General features: G+C 34.6%; 1 protein-coding gene across 3 annotated transcripts; it reads left to right on the forward strand.

Moving 5' to 3' along the window:
- The first annotated feature begins 1,052 nt into the window (after nt 1-1,052).
- On the forward strand, nt 1,053-11,459 carry LOC112053485 (calumenin-B). Of its 3 annotated transcripts, none has more exons than XM_024092903.2 (7): nt 1,053-1,309; nt 1,638-1,860; nt 3,500-3,659; nt 5,800-5,920; nt 7,402-7,523; nt 8,188-8,306; nt 9,239-11,459. In XM_024092903.2, the coding sequence occupies exons 2-7, from the start codon at nt 1,643-1,645 to the stop codon at nt 9,462-9,464; spliced, it is 966 nt and encodes a 321-aa protein (XP_023948671.1). In that variant the 5' UTR covers nt 1,053-1,309; nt 1,638-1,642; the 3' UTR covers nt 9,465-11,459. The 3 variants fall into 3 exon arrangements, with proteins under 3 accessions (XP_023948671.1, XP_023948673.1, XP_023948672.1); XM_024092905.2 differs by having other exon boundaries at nt 1,053-1,263; XM_024092904.2 differs by having other exon boundaries at nt 1,053-1,259.
- The last annotated feature ends 4,448 nt before the right edge of the window (nt 11,460-15,907 follow it).

A 15,907-nucleotide genomic window follows, 5' to 3' on the forward strand; every position in this document is an offset into this window, starting at 1 on the left:
CCAAAACGCATAGTCGTAGGCCTTTATTGCAAGTGTGTAAAATGTCATACATATGATTATCTGCCAGCTTATGACCAGTATCTAGGAGATGCTTTGCAAAGTGCGACCTTTGTGGACGGTCATTTCGAACAGCGGATATGTGTTCCTTGTAACGTGTATCAAAATTCCGACCGGTTTGACCAATATATGTTGCATTACATTCAGAACATTGCAATTTAGATAAACTAGAAAAGCAACATAAATCGGGAGTATATAAATTATATATAATCTTATATACAATCAATATTATTAGATAATCATATGTATGACATTTTACACACTTGCAATAAAGGCCTACGACTATGCGTTTTGGAACAATTAGAAATAATAAAACATAATAAGTCAGGAATTACCTTATTAAATGAACAAATAGAGTTATCGAAGTCACCACTAATAAAAGACGAAGCAAAGGTCGAAAACGACACTTTGCAATTGCACGTTGTAGAGTCAACATCTCCTGAGGATGCTCCGGTTTCGGGGTGAAACGTACGTAGAGAGTATTTTGTCGGACCTGGGTGACGTTGTCGCATGGGTTCGCCGAATTTTCGCGGATGATAGCAAAATAAATAAATCATTATATAATTACAACAATTAGTTTACGATGGTTATGAATGGATTTTGCGTTAGGGCTGGATTAAGGAAAAGTTTGTATGAATATCTAAATTTTTAGTCCTAGTAGAATATCCTTACTATAATTATTGAAATAATTTTTTTTAGGAGTATTTTTTATTATCAACGGTGAATACCTACAGAAAGCTATCATTTAAATATAGTTAACATTCTCCATTGTCAGACTTGCTGACCATCAATGCGCCCGAAAAAAAGGGCACGTACTTAACTCCAATCACAGTCGTCAAAAAATGTTTATCTAAAGAGAAAATGCTGCTGCGATGGATGCTTGTAATCTCTATTTACTTTTATGTCTACGTTAATTTTATTAAAAAGCACGAGTTTACCACAGATAGAAATAGAAAACATCTAAATTCCATAGAGAAGGTAAAATAATTTCTAAATCTGTCATTTTTCATCTCCCGAACGAAGCATCCGGTCCGGTCCGGGTAGGCATTGTTTTATCGAGATTCGGAATTCCGATCCCTAATCAGCTGGAATAGGGAACACATACAAAACATCAATTACATTAGTTATTAAAAATCTGTGCTTTGTTACGTGGAACTTGTTGTGACGTGGCCGTTTCCAGAAACCAGAAAGCCGGTAATAGAGTAGGTAACAAATTCAGTATATTCCTGAAAAACAACTTTATTTTCAACAAGTAAGTTCTTTGCAATTTGTGTGTTTCTATTTAATTCCGTACTTAGATTGATATACAGCCTACAGGAGGTGAATAGTTTACAAACCTCGTATTTTTAAATTTCGTGGTTTCCCTAAATAACATTATCAGCAATTTATAATTGGAATTCTAAGAACAATACCTAAATATTTGTTTAGGTGTTATTTACAGAATAGATATTAATGAACAAAACTGCCAAGTGCCAACTCACATTGGATATTTATTTCTTGACATAGGCCTCGCTAAGCAGTGAGCCGTTTTAAATAGGCTGATAATGATGAATGATAATAAACAATTGCACACTTTACAGACAACATGCTGACAACACTGTTCGTAGCGCTGGCTGTGACAGCCGTATTTGCTGGAGTGCCAAACCCCGAGGAAACCAAGAGGCTGATGGACCACCTCTCTGATGCAGAGCATTACAGGAATGAGCATCATAACAAACAGTTTGATCATGATGCATTCCTCGGTGAAGACCAAGCTAAAACATTTGACCAGCTTCCACCTGAAGAGAGTAAAAGAAGATTGGGGTAAGTGTTTTTTTATAGAGTTAACTCAAGTGGATTACAGAACACTAATTAAGTTACAAAAATTAGCTTTAATGAATGTTTAAATACAAATTCACTAGACAGAAAGACAATATAATTATCTTGTTTTAAGATGAATTGGCTTTAAACTTATGTTTGCTATATTTCCATGCCTTACATCATAATAATATTCATTAGAAGTATGTGTATGTCTGTCAAAAGTCCCTTCTAGAGGACAGAGGGTATAGTTTTCATCTTGAAAAGATGTACTCTTCCTAAGGAAAAGAATAACTTTTTAAATGATTGTCAGGTACAAAATATAATGACAAACTAGTGAACAGCAAGCAGAATATAGTCAAAATTGGTACAATTTTCCTTTGACCTAGTTACTCTGTGTCTGCATCTATACTTTTAACCAATTATTCAATACTGTGACCTACTTTGTCATGTTTGCTTAACAATAAAGCAAGATAACTGCGGTAAGTATTATACAACAATTTCCTGTAGATTATCATCTTTTGCTCTGTATTATCTCATACACAAGGTATGTGGGTTAATTTAACTAGGTGTATGCCTGCTGGCAAATATGTGCACAGCTATTTATAAATTGGTACTGGTTTTGTTGGTACTTTGTTAACTGGCACAAAGACATAATTTTATTTTTTATATAAAGAATATTTGCTATATCTTTTAAATATGAGCCTATTCCCCTACAACTAGTCAGGAAAGACTGTATTAGGAGTGGGTACGACAATAGGGCAGGGATCAAACCATCACCCCTCGGTGATGAGTCTGACGGCTCTTACTGTTGAGCTACTGAGGCTATTATAATTAATTGAATGTACCCTTTTTAGAGTTTAGAGCCCAAAAGGTAAAACGGGTATAGTTATTACTGACTCTACTATCTGTCTGTCCTTCCACCTGTCTGTCATTAGGTTGGATCTCATGTAAAGTCCTTTTCATGAAAAAAGTCCCCCAGACGTGGTGCTAATGTTTTAATGGCGCTCATTGTCATTTGGTAATGGCTGTCTTATTGTCATTTGTGTAAGGTGCTGTCAATTTTAGTTCAGGTTTTAGCCGCGTGACTTCTTTCATGGAAAGGACTCTACTGTGATAATTAGAAAAGTTAAAATTTTCACAGATTATTTATTACTGTTGCCACTATAATAACGAAAATAAAAAACAGAAAAAAATAAATATTCAAGGTTGCTCTCATAAAACAAACATGATTTAATTGCAATTTGTGTACATAATGGTATAGAACCCTTACCTGGTCAAGTGTGAGACTGAATGACACTTGGCCGGTTATTATATGTTTGTAAGGAAAATACTATCTCAGTATTTGTTAAGTTAGCTTTATAATAAATTTTAATATATTTTTTAATCTTACACTTAAATGAAAAATCATTTGCAACCACCATTGGGGCAGTGTTGGTGGTTGAAATAGCAAATGATCTGAGGTGACAGGTTTCTATCCTTATACCATACAATAAATTTTAACAAGAGAAAATAATTATATGACATTATAATATAAAAGTAATACTTATTATGAAAAGAAAACTAAGATACTATATCTGGAGTTCACTGACCTCCCTTATCAGTGAACACCTAATTAACACATGACATGTCCGAATGATTCCAGAATCATCGTGGACAAGATAGACTCTGACCAGGACGGGTTTGTGTCCCTCGTGGAGCTGAAGGACTGGATCCGGTACACACAGAAGAGGTACATAGAGGAGGATGTGGACAGACACTGGCAGCAGCACAACCCTAACAACGAGGAGTTTATTACTTGGGAGGTATGAGCACTAACATATTTCTCATACAGGCGTCCATTAAAATCACTTAAGGTGTTGCGTAAATTATTACGTAATTTATTAATTCCATAACGATATACTATATCGATAGAGATATAAATAGGCTTAAGTATTGTACTAACACCTAAATTAAGTTTAATGTTAACACTACTATGACCCCCTTTGTGAGTCGAAATAAAAGATTTTTTTTTTTATTTATTTTATATATTTTTTTTTCATTTTGAAAAACAAAACGCTTAGCAAAACGCATATTTTAATCAAGAAATTAGTTTGTATGAATGTTTTTTATTTTGCTTTTTGACTCTTTACAAGTTAGCCCTTGACTACAATCTCACATGATGGTAAGTGATGATGCAATCTAAGATGGAAGCTGGCTAACTTGTAAGGAGTAGAATGAAAATCCACACCCATTTCGATTTCAACACGATAACGTACCGGAACGCTAAATCGCTTGGTGTTAATTGTTATTTTACTTGCATGGTTTTTTGTAAACAAAATATCTTGTGATTCGGGAAGGGAGATTTGCACAGAAATTAGCTGAGATCCTCTAGCTGAAATTCATCTAATCTCACTTGGGGGTACATGAGATTGGGTGAGATTTGGGCTGACTCCCTGTAATGTGGCACACTATGTTATTAATGTGGAATTTCCATTCCACACTGGGACATATCTGCATAGAAATCAATTTATTTGAAACAGCTTTTTTCATTTCATAAAATGTCGAATGTGTAAAAATCAAATGCAAATCAGTTCTGTATTTCCAGAGATCATCTTGAAAAATTCAAGAATTCGTTTTCTAGGTTACATTTTTTCTTTCAACCTAAAATACAGATTCATACGTCTTTAGTAAAGATACCTACCCATAATTACGTAGATTTTGATTTCATTTCCTTTGTGATTTTAATTTCTTAACTCAAATGCGTAATAACATTTACTAGTTTATTTTGCCTTGTCTTGAATTGTTATTAGATTTAAACTCCAATTCAATTTTTGCATAGATTCATGAGAAATATTCTTTTACTGTGTATAAAATAGCCACACTTATACTGCTAGTAATCTACATGTAAATGAAAACATCACACCTACGATTCACTCAATTGAGAAACATTGAGTAACTCGCAAGTCAATGAACTCTATTAAGAACAACCAATTCATCTGTTGAATCTATTACTATGGAGTATGGAGATTTGGACCTTAACTCATTCCTTTCTTGAGTCTGTTATCTTGTTTATTTGTCTGAACCTATAACAGTTACTGGTAATCTACGAAATGTTATATAATTTGAAAATACACCCAACTAAAAAAAAATTGTAAACAAAATATAAATGGACTTTTAGTTCAGCCACGTTCAGCTTAGTTGATGTCATTTCTATTTCTAATTCAAATTTTAACTAAAACTAAGTCATTTCTAATTATTCTAACTAGACTTCTGATAGTTATTCATTTCACATGATGTGTTTTCGATGTAATAAATAAACTAATTTATTGAAATTTTAATTTTTATGGTAATATTTAGTGACTTTTCCAGTATTTTAAGATAAAGAAACATCAAAATATAATACATAACAGTTACTTAGCATACATTTGACGATCTCCGTAGCGCAGTGCCATGTGCGGTGAATTTCACAACGTAGGTCCTGAGTTCAATCCCCGGCTGGGCTGATTGAGGGTCTCTTAATTGGTCCAGGCCTGGGTGGTGTCTTCGGCCGTGGCTAGTACTCTACCGGCAGAGACGTACGATGATACGATGTCGTGTAGAAACAGAAAGGGGTGTGGATTTTCATACTACTCTTAAAAAGTTAGTAGTAGTTAGCTTCCATCTTAGATTGCGTCATCACTTACCATTAGGTGAGATTTTAGTCAAAGACTAACTTGTAGAGAAAGAAAAAATGAATAATAACTCTGTTTTAAGTTTTTGCATATTCACGTTTCCTAGGGAGTCACCAATTCAAAATCTAACCTATAAACGATAATATCAGAACGATATTTAATTCGGCGGCTATTGGTCGACAATGTATTTATCTCTTTGCAAGATATGTCATTGATGCCTACAGGAAAATATTTCATTTTTCCATAAATTATAGAGTTGCAAAAATATAACAAGTGATTGCTTTTATTTCAGACATACAGAAAAAATGTGTACGGCTTCATGAACGACATGACAGAGAATGAGCTGAGAAACAATGAAGGCTTCACTTACTCCAACTTGCTCAAGCGGGACAGGAGGCGGTGGGTGTACGCGGGTAAGTCTATATTCTTTTACTGATATTACGAGATCCGAAAGAAAAGAAATATATAATCTCATCTGTTATTTAATTAGGATAAGAAATAAATGATAGAAAATATTCACTTTGACACATTGCCTCAGACCAATTATAGAAGGACCTGTATCACACTCATAGTCACGAACAAAATTGTCTATCATTTTCTGAGGAAAACGAGCTTAGATTTGGTATATATCTTATACTAAACTAGAAGTTTTTGCCCGTTTTTTACACAATTCAATTACACAAAAAGGTATTTTTACGGAGCTCTTTAACCGACGAACACGATTACAACTATTTAACATCGATTCTATAGAGGCAGTTTTTATTTTGACAGAAAAGTAACGTCTAACGAGGCAGGTCCTATACAATGATTGGTCTGAGCACATTGCAACTATTCGTAGATTGCCTATTTAAATTGCGGACAAACAGTATTAATGATTTTGTTTTTATTATAAAAAAATCGTACCCTAATAGTTAAAAGAATATACCTAACAGAATTGTTAACGTAAAGGTTGCCTGTTTTCACACTGCAACTGTGGTGTTTCCAGATATTTTTAGATCAGTTATTTTTAGTCATCTAATATGTCAAATGAAAGTTTTTTTCAAGGCATAACTTAACTGTATTAGGTAATTGAATATATATGAGGCATTCAGGTAAATAAAATCAATATTAACTAATTAAAACATACAAAACAATTTAAAATATATTACCCTAATTTGATGAAAATTCATACATTTTTAAGCTTCTACACATTCAATGTTTTTTTCTTCATATGAAGTATACGCACAAATAACAAAGATATTTATAATTTAGTTTGAACGCTTATAAAAATTCAACGATTTCTTTCAGCGACGACGTCATTCTTTCGTGTTTCAGTATGTCATTAAGCGTGGCAGTGCTGCAAAATTGACCTTTTAAATCCCTGTAGCTCCGAAAGTAATGATCACAGATACTCTGTTACTTCTAAAAAAATGCTTTATTATTAGCTTACTCTTAATTTATATACAACTAGCGGACGCCCGCGATTTCGTCCTCGTGAAACTCGATGTAAACTTTCAACTACCTCTACCCTACCCCTACCCTACCCCTACACCTACCCTACCCTAAAAACCCGATTCTTTTTATAAAAAGTATCCTATCCTTCTCCTGGCTCTAAACTACTTCCCTGCCAATTTTCAACTAAATTGGTTCTTGAGTTATAAGTAAATTAAAAAAACTGTCATCATCTTGTTTCATTGTAAAAGTTATTCACAATTAAGTAAAATAGATATTATATGATATTATAACTCGGAATGAGCGATTATTGCACCAAAATAAAGTGCATATGAGTATACAGTTTATTATTTCTCATTCTGAGGTGAATTGACTGGTCTAAGATATAAGTATAATATTATAGTTTCATATATTGTAGTTTGCATTGTCTCGATTTTAAAGTAAAATGTTTGTTTCCATACAGACAGCGATAAAGACGACGCACTCAATAGGACTGACTTCGCCGGCTTCCTGCACCCCGAGGACCACGGCACCATGAGAGACGTTGTAGTGCTGGAGACTCTTGAAGACATCGATAAGGATAAGGTAACCTTTATGCATGTTTTCTAATATATATGAATAAAGAGATGCTGATTATCTGTTTATCCGGCTATAGATTCGTTAAGCGGTTTAGCGTTCTGGTACGATGCCGCTTAGAAATCGTCAGATATATGGTAAAATAAAATTGTATCTCTTATAACCCGCTTCTGTCTTAGAGTGTAAATTGTCTTTGTTTTGTTTAGCTTTATTTGCCATTTTTTAGGGTTCCGTAACTAAATGGCAAAAACGGAACCCTTATAGATTCGTAGGGAATGATAAAATTAAAAAAAAATACATTATGTACATTACCATGCAAACTTCCACCAAAAATTGGTTTGAACAAGATCTTGTATTTTTTTTTAATACGTCATAAATCGTAATCGTAATATGTATATTTATAATGTGTATTTGTAATTAATGAGCAAGAATTAATGAGTTTATTGCTGCTACGGAACCGTTCATGGGCGAGTCCGACTCACACTTGGCCGCTTTTTTATTTTCTATATCATTCATGTAGTCATAGCTTACCTTACGTCTTAGACTGCATCGTTGTTGTTATTGAATAATAAAAAAAGTTTGGATTTTCTTCCGTTCCATTTAGCTTTATTCGACATTTTTTGGTCCATTAGTACTGTATTTCCAGTTAGTTATAGTGTGTATAAATCCGCAGGACGGCAAGGTGTCTCTAGAGGAGTACATCGGGGACATGTACAAGCCGGAGGAGGGCGAGAGCGAGGAGGACGAGCCCGACTGGGTCAAGCAGGAGCGAGAGCAGTTCGCTGGATACAGGTAACGCCATCATCATCATTAACCCATATTCGGCTCACTGTTGAGCACGAGGCTCCTTTCAGAATGAGAGGTGTTAGGCTAATCCATCACGCTGGCAAAATTCGGAATGGTAGATTTCACACATAATAAGATAATTCTCTGGTATGCAGGTTTCCTCACGATGTTTTTTCTTCACCGTTTGAGACACGTGATAGTTAATTTCTTAAAATGCACACAACTGAAAAGTTGGAGATGCATGCCTCGGACCGGATTCGAACTCACATCCTCCGGAATGGGATCCACTGGGCTATCACAGCTCGTTTGGTATAACTATTTGGTATTTTTAAATAAAACGAAAACTCTACTGTAACAATGGGGATGATGACTAGATTTGAATATATTGATTTTTATGATACATTCGGGTAAATAGGGTGAATGTTAACTAATTTATATGTAAAAAGTCTGTACCAAAGATTGTCTGGATATTTGTAAAATAAAATTTCCAAATCTATTAAAAATCTTTTATCGTAATTAAACGAAAATTCATACAGTTTTAGCTTCCTTACATTAATTGTGCCATTTTTTAATACATGAACTATAAACAAAAACGCACAAATAACAAAGATATTAGTAATTTTGTTTGTACGCCCATACAAATCTAACGATCATTACATTGCCTGCGACGTCATTAGTTCGTACCATTTTGTATGGGGCGTTGCTCAGGGATCCGCGGCAGCGCCGCAAATCTGACCCTTTAAATCCCTGTAGCTCCGAAAGTAATGATCGCAGTTACCCTGTTACTTTTACAAAATTGCTTTACTATTAGCGTACTCTTAATTTATATACAATTTAAAAAACTGTCATCATCCCTATTTTGCATACCTAGTAACATTCTCCATTAACCATAAAACACAGGACAGGGTTTTTCAAAATTTTAAATTTATTGTTTCCAGAGATTCGGACAAGGACGGGTTCATGGACGAGCACGAGGTGCGCGACTGGATCGCGCCCGCGGAGTTCGACCACGCGGAGGCGGAGGCGCGCCACCTCGTGTTCGAGGCCGACGCCGACGCCGACGAGAAGCTCACCAAGGCCGAGATACTCGACAAGTACGACCTCTTCGTCGGCTCGCAGGCCACCGACTTCGGCGAGGCGCTGGCGAGGCATGATGAATTTTAACACTATTTCTAGAAATTTTCTCATTTTCTTTAACAGCTGACCAGTGACCAATTGACGTGTATGGGAAATATGGACGTAATTTTTTTTTAAATAGTTTTTCACGTAATATGATAAAAGTAAAATTCCACCAAGGCGTTGGTGAGGCATGATGAGTTCTAACACTATTTCTGGAAATTTCTAGAAATTTTTCTATTTTTCTTTAACAGCTGACCAGTGACCCATTGACGTTTATGTTGAATATGCACGTTATTTTTTTTATATTACTACCCGATTATGATAACAGTAAAATCCCGCGAAATAAAATTTTTGTTTACCAATTATTAACTATAATTAATGAAAATTTGGCCAAGAAATTTCTAAGCAACATATTTTTTACATTAACAAACTTAATAATAATAATTAATATAAAACACTTTTCATCTATTAAACAGATGGGTGGAGGTCGTTTCTAACTTTCGGATCATCCATTATTACAGTCCATAGTTATTTACTACTAACTGACGCCGCGCGGTTTCACCCGCGTGGTTCCCGTTAGCGTAGGAATATGGGGATAATAGATTCTCTGAGCCTGATTCAAGTCTTTACGTCTGATTATTTATTATTGTATCTTTAACATATTAAAAGTAATTGTTTCTTATTTTCGTAAAATTATACGTTTTTTTATTTGCCATATTATTATGTAATAAGTAGGTTTTATGAATCTTCAAAATATTTTTAATAGTTATGTGTTTTTATTAATCTTTAAACTTGTATTGTGATTTTATTGTTTCACTTTTATAATATATTCGAGCAATAAGACACTGCCTGGCCTAGGACTTAATTTTGTGTTAAATGGTGTATGTTGTGTTACATCACAATGATGGTAAGTTCGAGTCGCGTTTGTGCAATACATACTATGTGTATTCACGGAATATGAATTTTCTAGAATTCGCTCCTGTCATTATTAGTTTTGAACACTCTGTACCCGGGGGCATGTCCTAAACGAACACACAGTGTAAAAATATAACACACTAAGAAATTGAAACTAACATTGACTGAACATAAAATATGTTATTCTTCAGTGTTTGAAAAAAAATTTTAATAAAAAAAATACAACCGACTTCAAAACCTAAAAACGTACCCACTAAACTAAAAAGCGAAATATAACATCATAATATGTTCTACCTGCTGATCAGTATGAAGGCGGTGCTAAGCCGGTGATGTATTAATTCAAGCCATGTGTGAGCCATGTGATATGGTCCTGTCAGAAATGGTTTAAATTAAGACAACACCGGCTAATCCCAATTTCTCCAGAATTCCATCATCAGATCTTGCCATGATGACAATGGGACCAAATGGGGACTATACCGTTTCAAACAAAAAAATATTTTTTGAAATCGGTCCAGGCGTCTTTGAGTAATCGGTGTACATACATAAAAAAAAATACCGACCGAATTGAGAACCTCCTCCTTTTTGAAGTCGGTTAAAAAGAACTTAATTGCCTTACTTTAGAGTTTAAAGTTGTTTATTCCTTACAATTACTTATTTTACACAGATATATTTTTTTTGTTTTCTCGAAAAAATCAAATCTATACTAAAAGAAAATTGACTTTAATAGAGCTCATATTATAGAGTAAACTTTAGTCAGTACTTAACTTGTTTAGTGCAAGGCTATATTTCTAACTAAAGTTTACTCTGTATAACCGTTATTAAAGTCTATTTTCGTATAATATAAATACATATGCGTACGTCTGCATATATGAGGATACGGTACCTCTTGGTATTTTTATTGCTAAAGCGTAAGCTTTACCGATCTATGTTCTATGTGTGTAACATACATGTCTTGATATTATATACCATTTATTTTTAATATTTACCATGAATTCTCTGCACTGACCGTTGAAATTGGTTCATAATTCATATAACGTCAGCGAATCTCTTCTAAATAGAATTAATGTTGACTTAATTTGTTAAACTAATTACGTAGCTAGCTAATATTCCTAATTAGATACCAAAGTTTTATTCGAAACGAATGCTGTAATATTACTAAATATTCCATAATATTTATTAATATTTATTGTAATATATTTTTTATGGGCATTAATATTGAAATATTAATTAAATATGAAATTCTATTAATATTCCATATTAATTTACGCATTTATTTTAATGTAATGTTAGTAATTAATTTTTAGTTTTAAATGATTAACAAAACGGTAGCTTAGACTAAGATGACTAATTTTTTAAAATGTATTTCACGAAGAATCTTCCCTTTCAAGAATATTGTGTATTTTTGAATTGAAATAAAAATATGTTCGTATAAATCGTGGTTTATTTTGTTTTACATAATAATATGTCAACCCATATTCGGCTCACTGCTGAACACAAGTCCTCTCAGAATGAGAGGGATTAGGCCAATAGTCCACCACGCTAGCCCAATGCGAATTGGTATGCAGGTTTCTTTACGATGTTTTCCTTCGCCGTTTGAGACACGTGATATTTTTTTTTAATGCACACAACTGAAAAGTTAGAAGTGCATGCCCTGGACCGGATTCGAACCCACATCCTCCGGAATCGGAGGCAGAGGCCATATTCACTGGACTATCACGATCGATTGTTTTAGTATCTTGCAGAACAGGAAAATTAAATGTAAGCATCATTAACTACTATTTCTATTTTTTCGTGTTCCAAATACGTTTTTCAAGTTGGCAATGGTTAAAAAATTTCAACACTCCACATGTAAGGCGTACTTTAAAAATGTTATATACCTACTTACCAGTGGCGAAGGATGGAATTTTGACGAAGGTGAGCCAAAAAAGGTAACCCAAAGAAAAGGAAATTCATACCGCTTGATACAAACTGCGATTTCTCATACGTCCATACATATTTTTAATTACACTAATGATTATGTATGTATGGATTTTTAAAATGTAACCCGGAGGGAATCTGCCTGTATGGACTCTTCACAACTGCTACTTTTACTTTACGACTATGTCGATATTTTTAATTTACATACTCTTACTAAATTACAGATTTTTAGCCATCGATCGTAGATCGTTAGATGGGCCCCGAAGCGTCGTGGAATTGTCAAATACTTACGAATGTAAAGTAACAACTTTTTTATTATTCGTATTGCGGCTTGTGTTTTTACACTTCCAAAATGACCACGAAGGCATAATTAAACAAGAAAAAAAACAGTAAAATATTTTTTTAAGTCACAGCATGCGCTTGTTGCATTATGCATACTAAGTTAAGATGTGCGTGCACGTCTTTGAGTAATGACTTATCATAATGCGTTCTGTAATATGGAGGGGCCGATCTAACGATTTATATCGATGTTTCTAGCAGTACCTAATAGTAGATAATGATTTGTGAGCTAAACCGCGGACAGACAGAAACAAGGCGAAATTACGAAGCTCTAAGGGACCTACTACTTACTACCTTGTTGAATTCGGAACACTAAAAAGTCGATATAAGTTTATATAATTTTATTAAATTACCAGCTCTTTCGTTTAAATAGGTAGTCGAGTCAAGAACATATCGCACTACCCTCAACATGAGTGCTCAGTCACAAGAGGTCGCTAGAAGCGTTTGTATTGGAGCGAACTAATTTAGGGCCGCGACCGCGCCAACTACTCGCTCAAGAGGTTTTGATTAGCGTTAAACTCGAATTTAAAATACCTATAGGTACCTGACCTACCTGTTAAATATAAATATTAACACAAGAGGTACAAAGTGCTTGTTAGACCTACTGAAAATGCGAATAATTTTACCAGCTAAATGTGAGAGATTCTTATAAATTCGGACCTACGTAAACTGATTTTTCCCGAGAGTAATCGACCGATTTGCAGGATTTTCATTCCACTTGATCACAAGTATTTTTTTTCTCTCGACGAAACCAGCAAGCCAATGATTTTGCTATTTAGAACATGATGGGGTTTGTACGTAAAACAAATAAATTCGCTATAACGAAAACAGAAAGAACTATACTATAACTAAACTTGGTACACTCGTTCGTAACAGTACCGATGGTAGTGCAGGCCAGAAGGAGGAAGGGGGGGGGGGGGGCGACGACGACTTCACACCCGCGCAGTCCTTCCCCCCGTCGCCCGCATATCATGGGAGTGTTATCAACGAACTTGCTAAGTTATAGTCAAACATGCACTGTTTACCAACAAACAAATGAAAGTAGAAAACGCATGTCAATTCATAATTTATTTAATTTAAATTATGTGTTTTTTTTTTTTTTTTTTTTTTTAATTGTTATTCAAAATATATTATTAACTATGTATATCTAATCGTTCTAAGCTTATTAATCAAATGGATATTCATTAATTTAAGAGTAAAAGTAAGTTACCTAATTATAATTAATATTAGACGTAAAATGACAATCGATTTATACCCTATGTTAACGCCAAAATGTGGACTTATTGATAGTACGGTCGAGGCCTATATTATGCTAGTGTGGACTTTACCTAACTACAAATTCATTATCTGTAAATATTTGTTTTATGTAACTCTAATCTGTATTGTCTATGACAAATCTGTATATAAACACAAAATTAAATTATAACGGACACTCCGCTGCTAAAATTCGAAATAGTCGTTTTTCTTCTCACCTTTTGTGATCCTGCAAATATTAAAAGAGACCCTGTAGTCAGGATCTCATTGTGTAGATTTCCATAATTTACACCCTATTTTATTTAAATTTGTTTGTTGGTAAACAGTATACTCATTTAGCATGGCTTTAGTATTAAGTATACGTAAGAATTTTCCCTGTTCATTTAATTTTCTAATGAAAAGTATGGTAATGATATTGTTATTTAATCGTTCGTTTGGACAGGAATCGATTATGATCAAACCATTAAGAGCTAAGGCTGAGAACACATGATACTATTTGCGATGATGCGATGCGAAATAAAAAAAATCATGGAATGGAAATAAGTTCAAAAACTATATTTTCAACGGACTTACGATGTTGTACCTATGGCTTTCCAGTAGTTAGTATCTATGAAATATTTATAAAAATCATAAGGTCATAAAGCATTTTTAGTTCCTACCCTCACTTCCCGTTTTTAATTGCGATTTTAGTAAGAAAGAAAATATGGCAAAACAACAATTTTTTTTATTCTCTACAGGCTAGCCCTTGACTACAATCTCACCTAATGGTAAGTGATGATGCAATCTAACATGAAAGCGGGCTTACTTGTTAGGAGTAGGATGAAATCCACACTCATTTCGGTTTCTACCCGACATCGTACCGGAACGCTAAATCGCTTGGCGGTACGTCTTTGTCGGTAGGGTGGTAACTCGCACCAGCCAGACCTGGACAAATTAAGAAAACCTCAATCGGCCCAGCCGGGGATCGAACCCAGGACCTCCGTCTTGTAAATCCACCGCGCATACCACTGCGCCACGGAGGCCGTCAAAACCTACGAGTAGTTAAATGAATAAACCGCAAGTTCTTGTAGCCCCGGGCTTAGGTTTATCGTGCTCGCTCGGCGCTCGGCGTCTACGGAGCATTCCCGAAATTCGATTTGGAGCGGCCACCGGTTCACGCACCGGCCGGCACGTTTCTAATTTTCGGATATTGTTTGGACGAAATTAGTGTTTGACGCGCCCCGAATGTTGCAAGTGGCTGTTTTCCTTCGGCTCCAGTTAGGTGCTCATATGTAACGGGGTTAACAAATTCGGGTACGAATCGAATAGTTAGTGTTCTACTGTGACTGCAAAAATTGTGCTGATTGGGTTTGATTTGTTTTTGGAGAAGTTTCATCGAATAGCTAATAAGAAACCACCATATTACTATATATACCAGCCAACCAGGCGTTATAGGTTTGATAAAGAAAATTCAAATCCTAAATAATTAACCAGGTCACTGAGCACAATGCTGACTTATGAAGTAAAATTTTAAAGAACAAGCAGCAAGAAGGATTTGGATGACAGAAGATTTACCTTTTAAGTTTATGTAAATAATAAATAGTTAGTAGCTAAGTTATCGGAATAAATGCAAAATTATCATCATCATTTATGTTTTTAATTTTTACAGCATATCGAATGGACAATGAATATATTTTCGTCGTGGCATCTAAGACTTAGACCACATTACTGCTTTCCATCATTTTATTGTAGTCAACCGGTACATCATAATCATAAATATATAATTCATAATAAAAAATCTAAAAGTAAGTGCCTAATACAAATAAAGAAGAACTTATTTACTCTTCGCTCAATAATAGGAATTCCGAATATAAAGTCTGTAAAAACAATTCGCAAAACGCTGAAACAAAAGCACCATTTGAGTCATTGCAAGCGAGAAGTTGCAATTCGATCATTCGCAAGCAACTTGCAACGTGGGCAGTGCAAGCAAGTTGCTCTCCGGTCCATTCTGAGCGGGTTGAAATAATGGGAGCTGTCTTAAAATGAAGTGCCGAAGGAAACTTTGATTTGATTTACTGCAGATT

Source organism: Bicyclus anynana, chromosome 6, assembly GCF_947172395.1.
Source record: "Bicyclus anynana chromosome 6, ilBicAnyn1.1, whole genome shotgun sequence".
In the NCBI taxonomy this organism is placed as follows: Eukaryota; Metazoa; Arthropoda; class Insecta; order Lepidoptera; family Nymphalidae; genus Bicyclus; species Bicyclus anynana.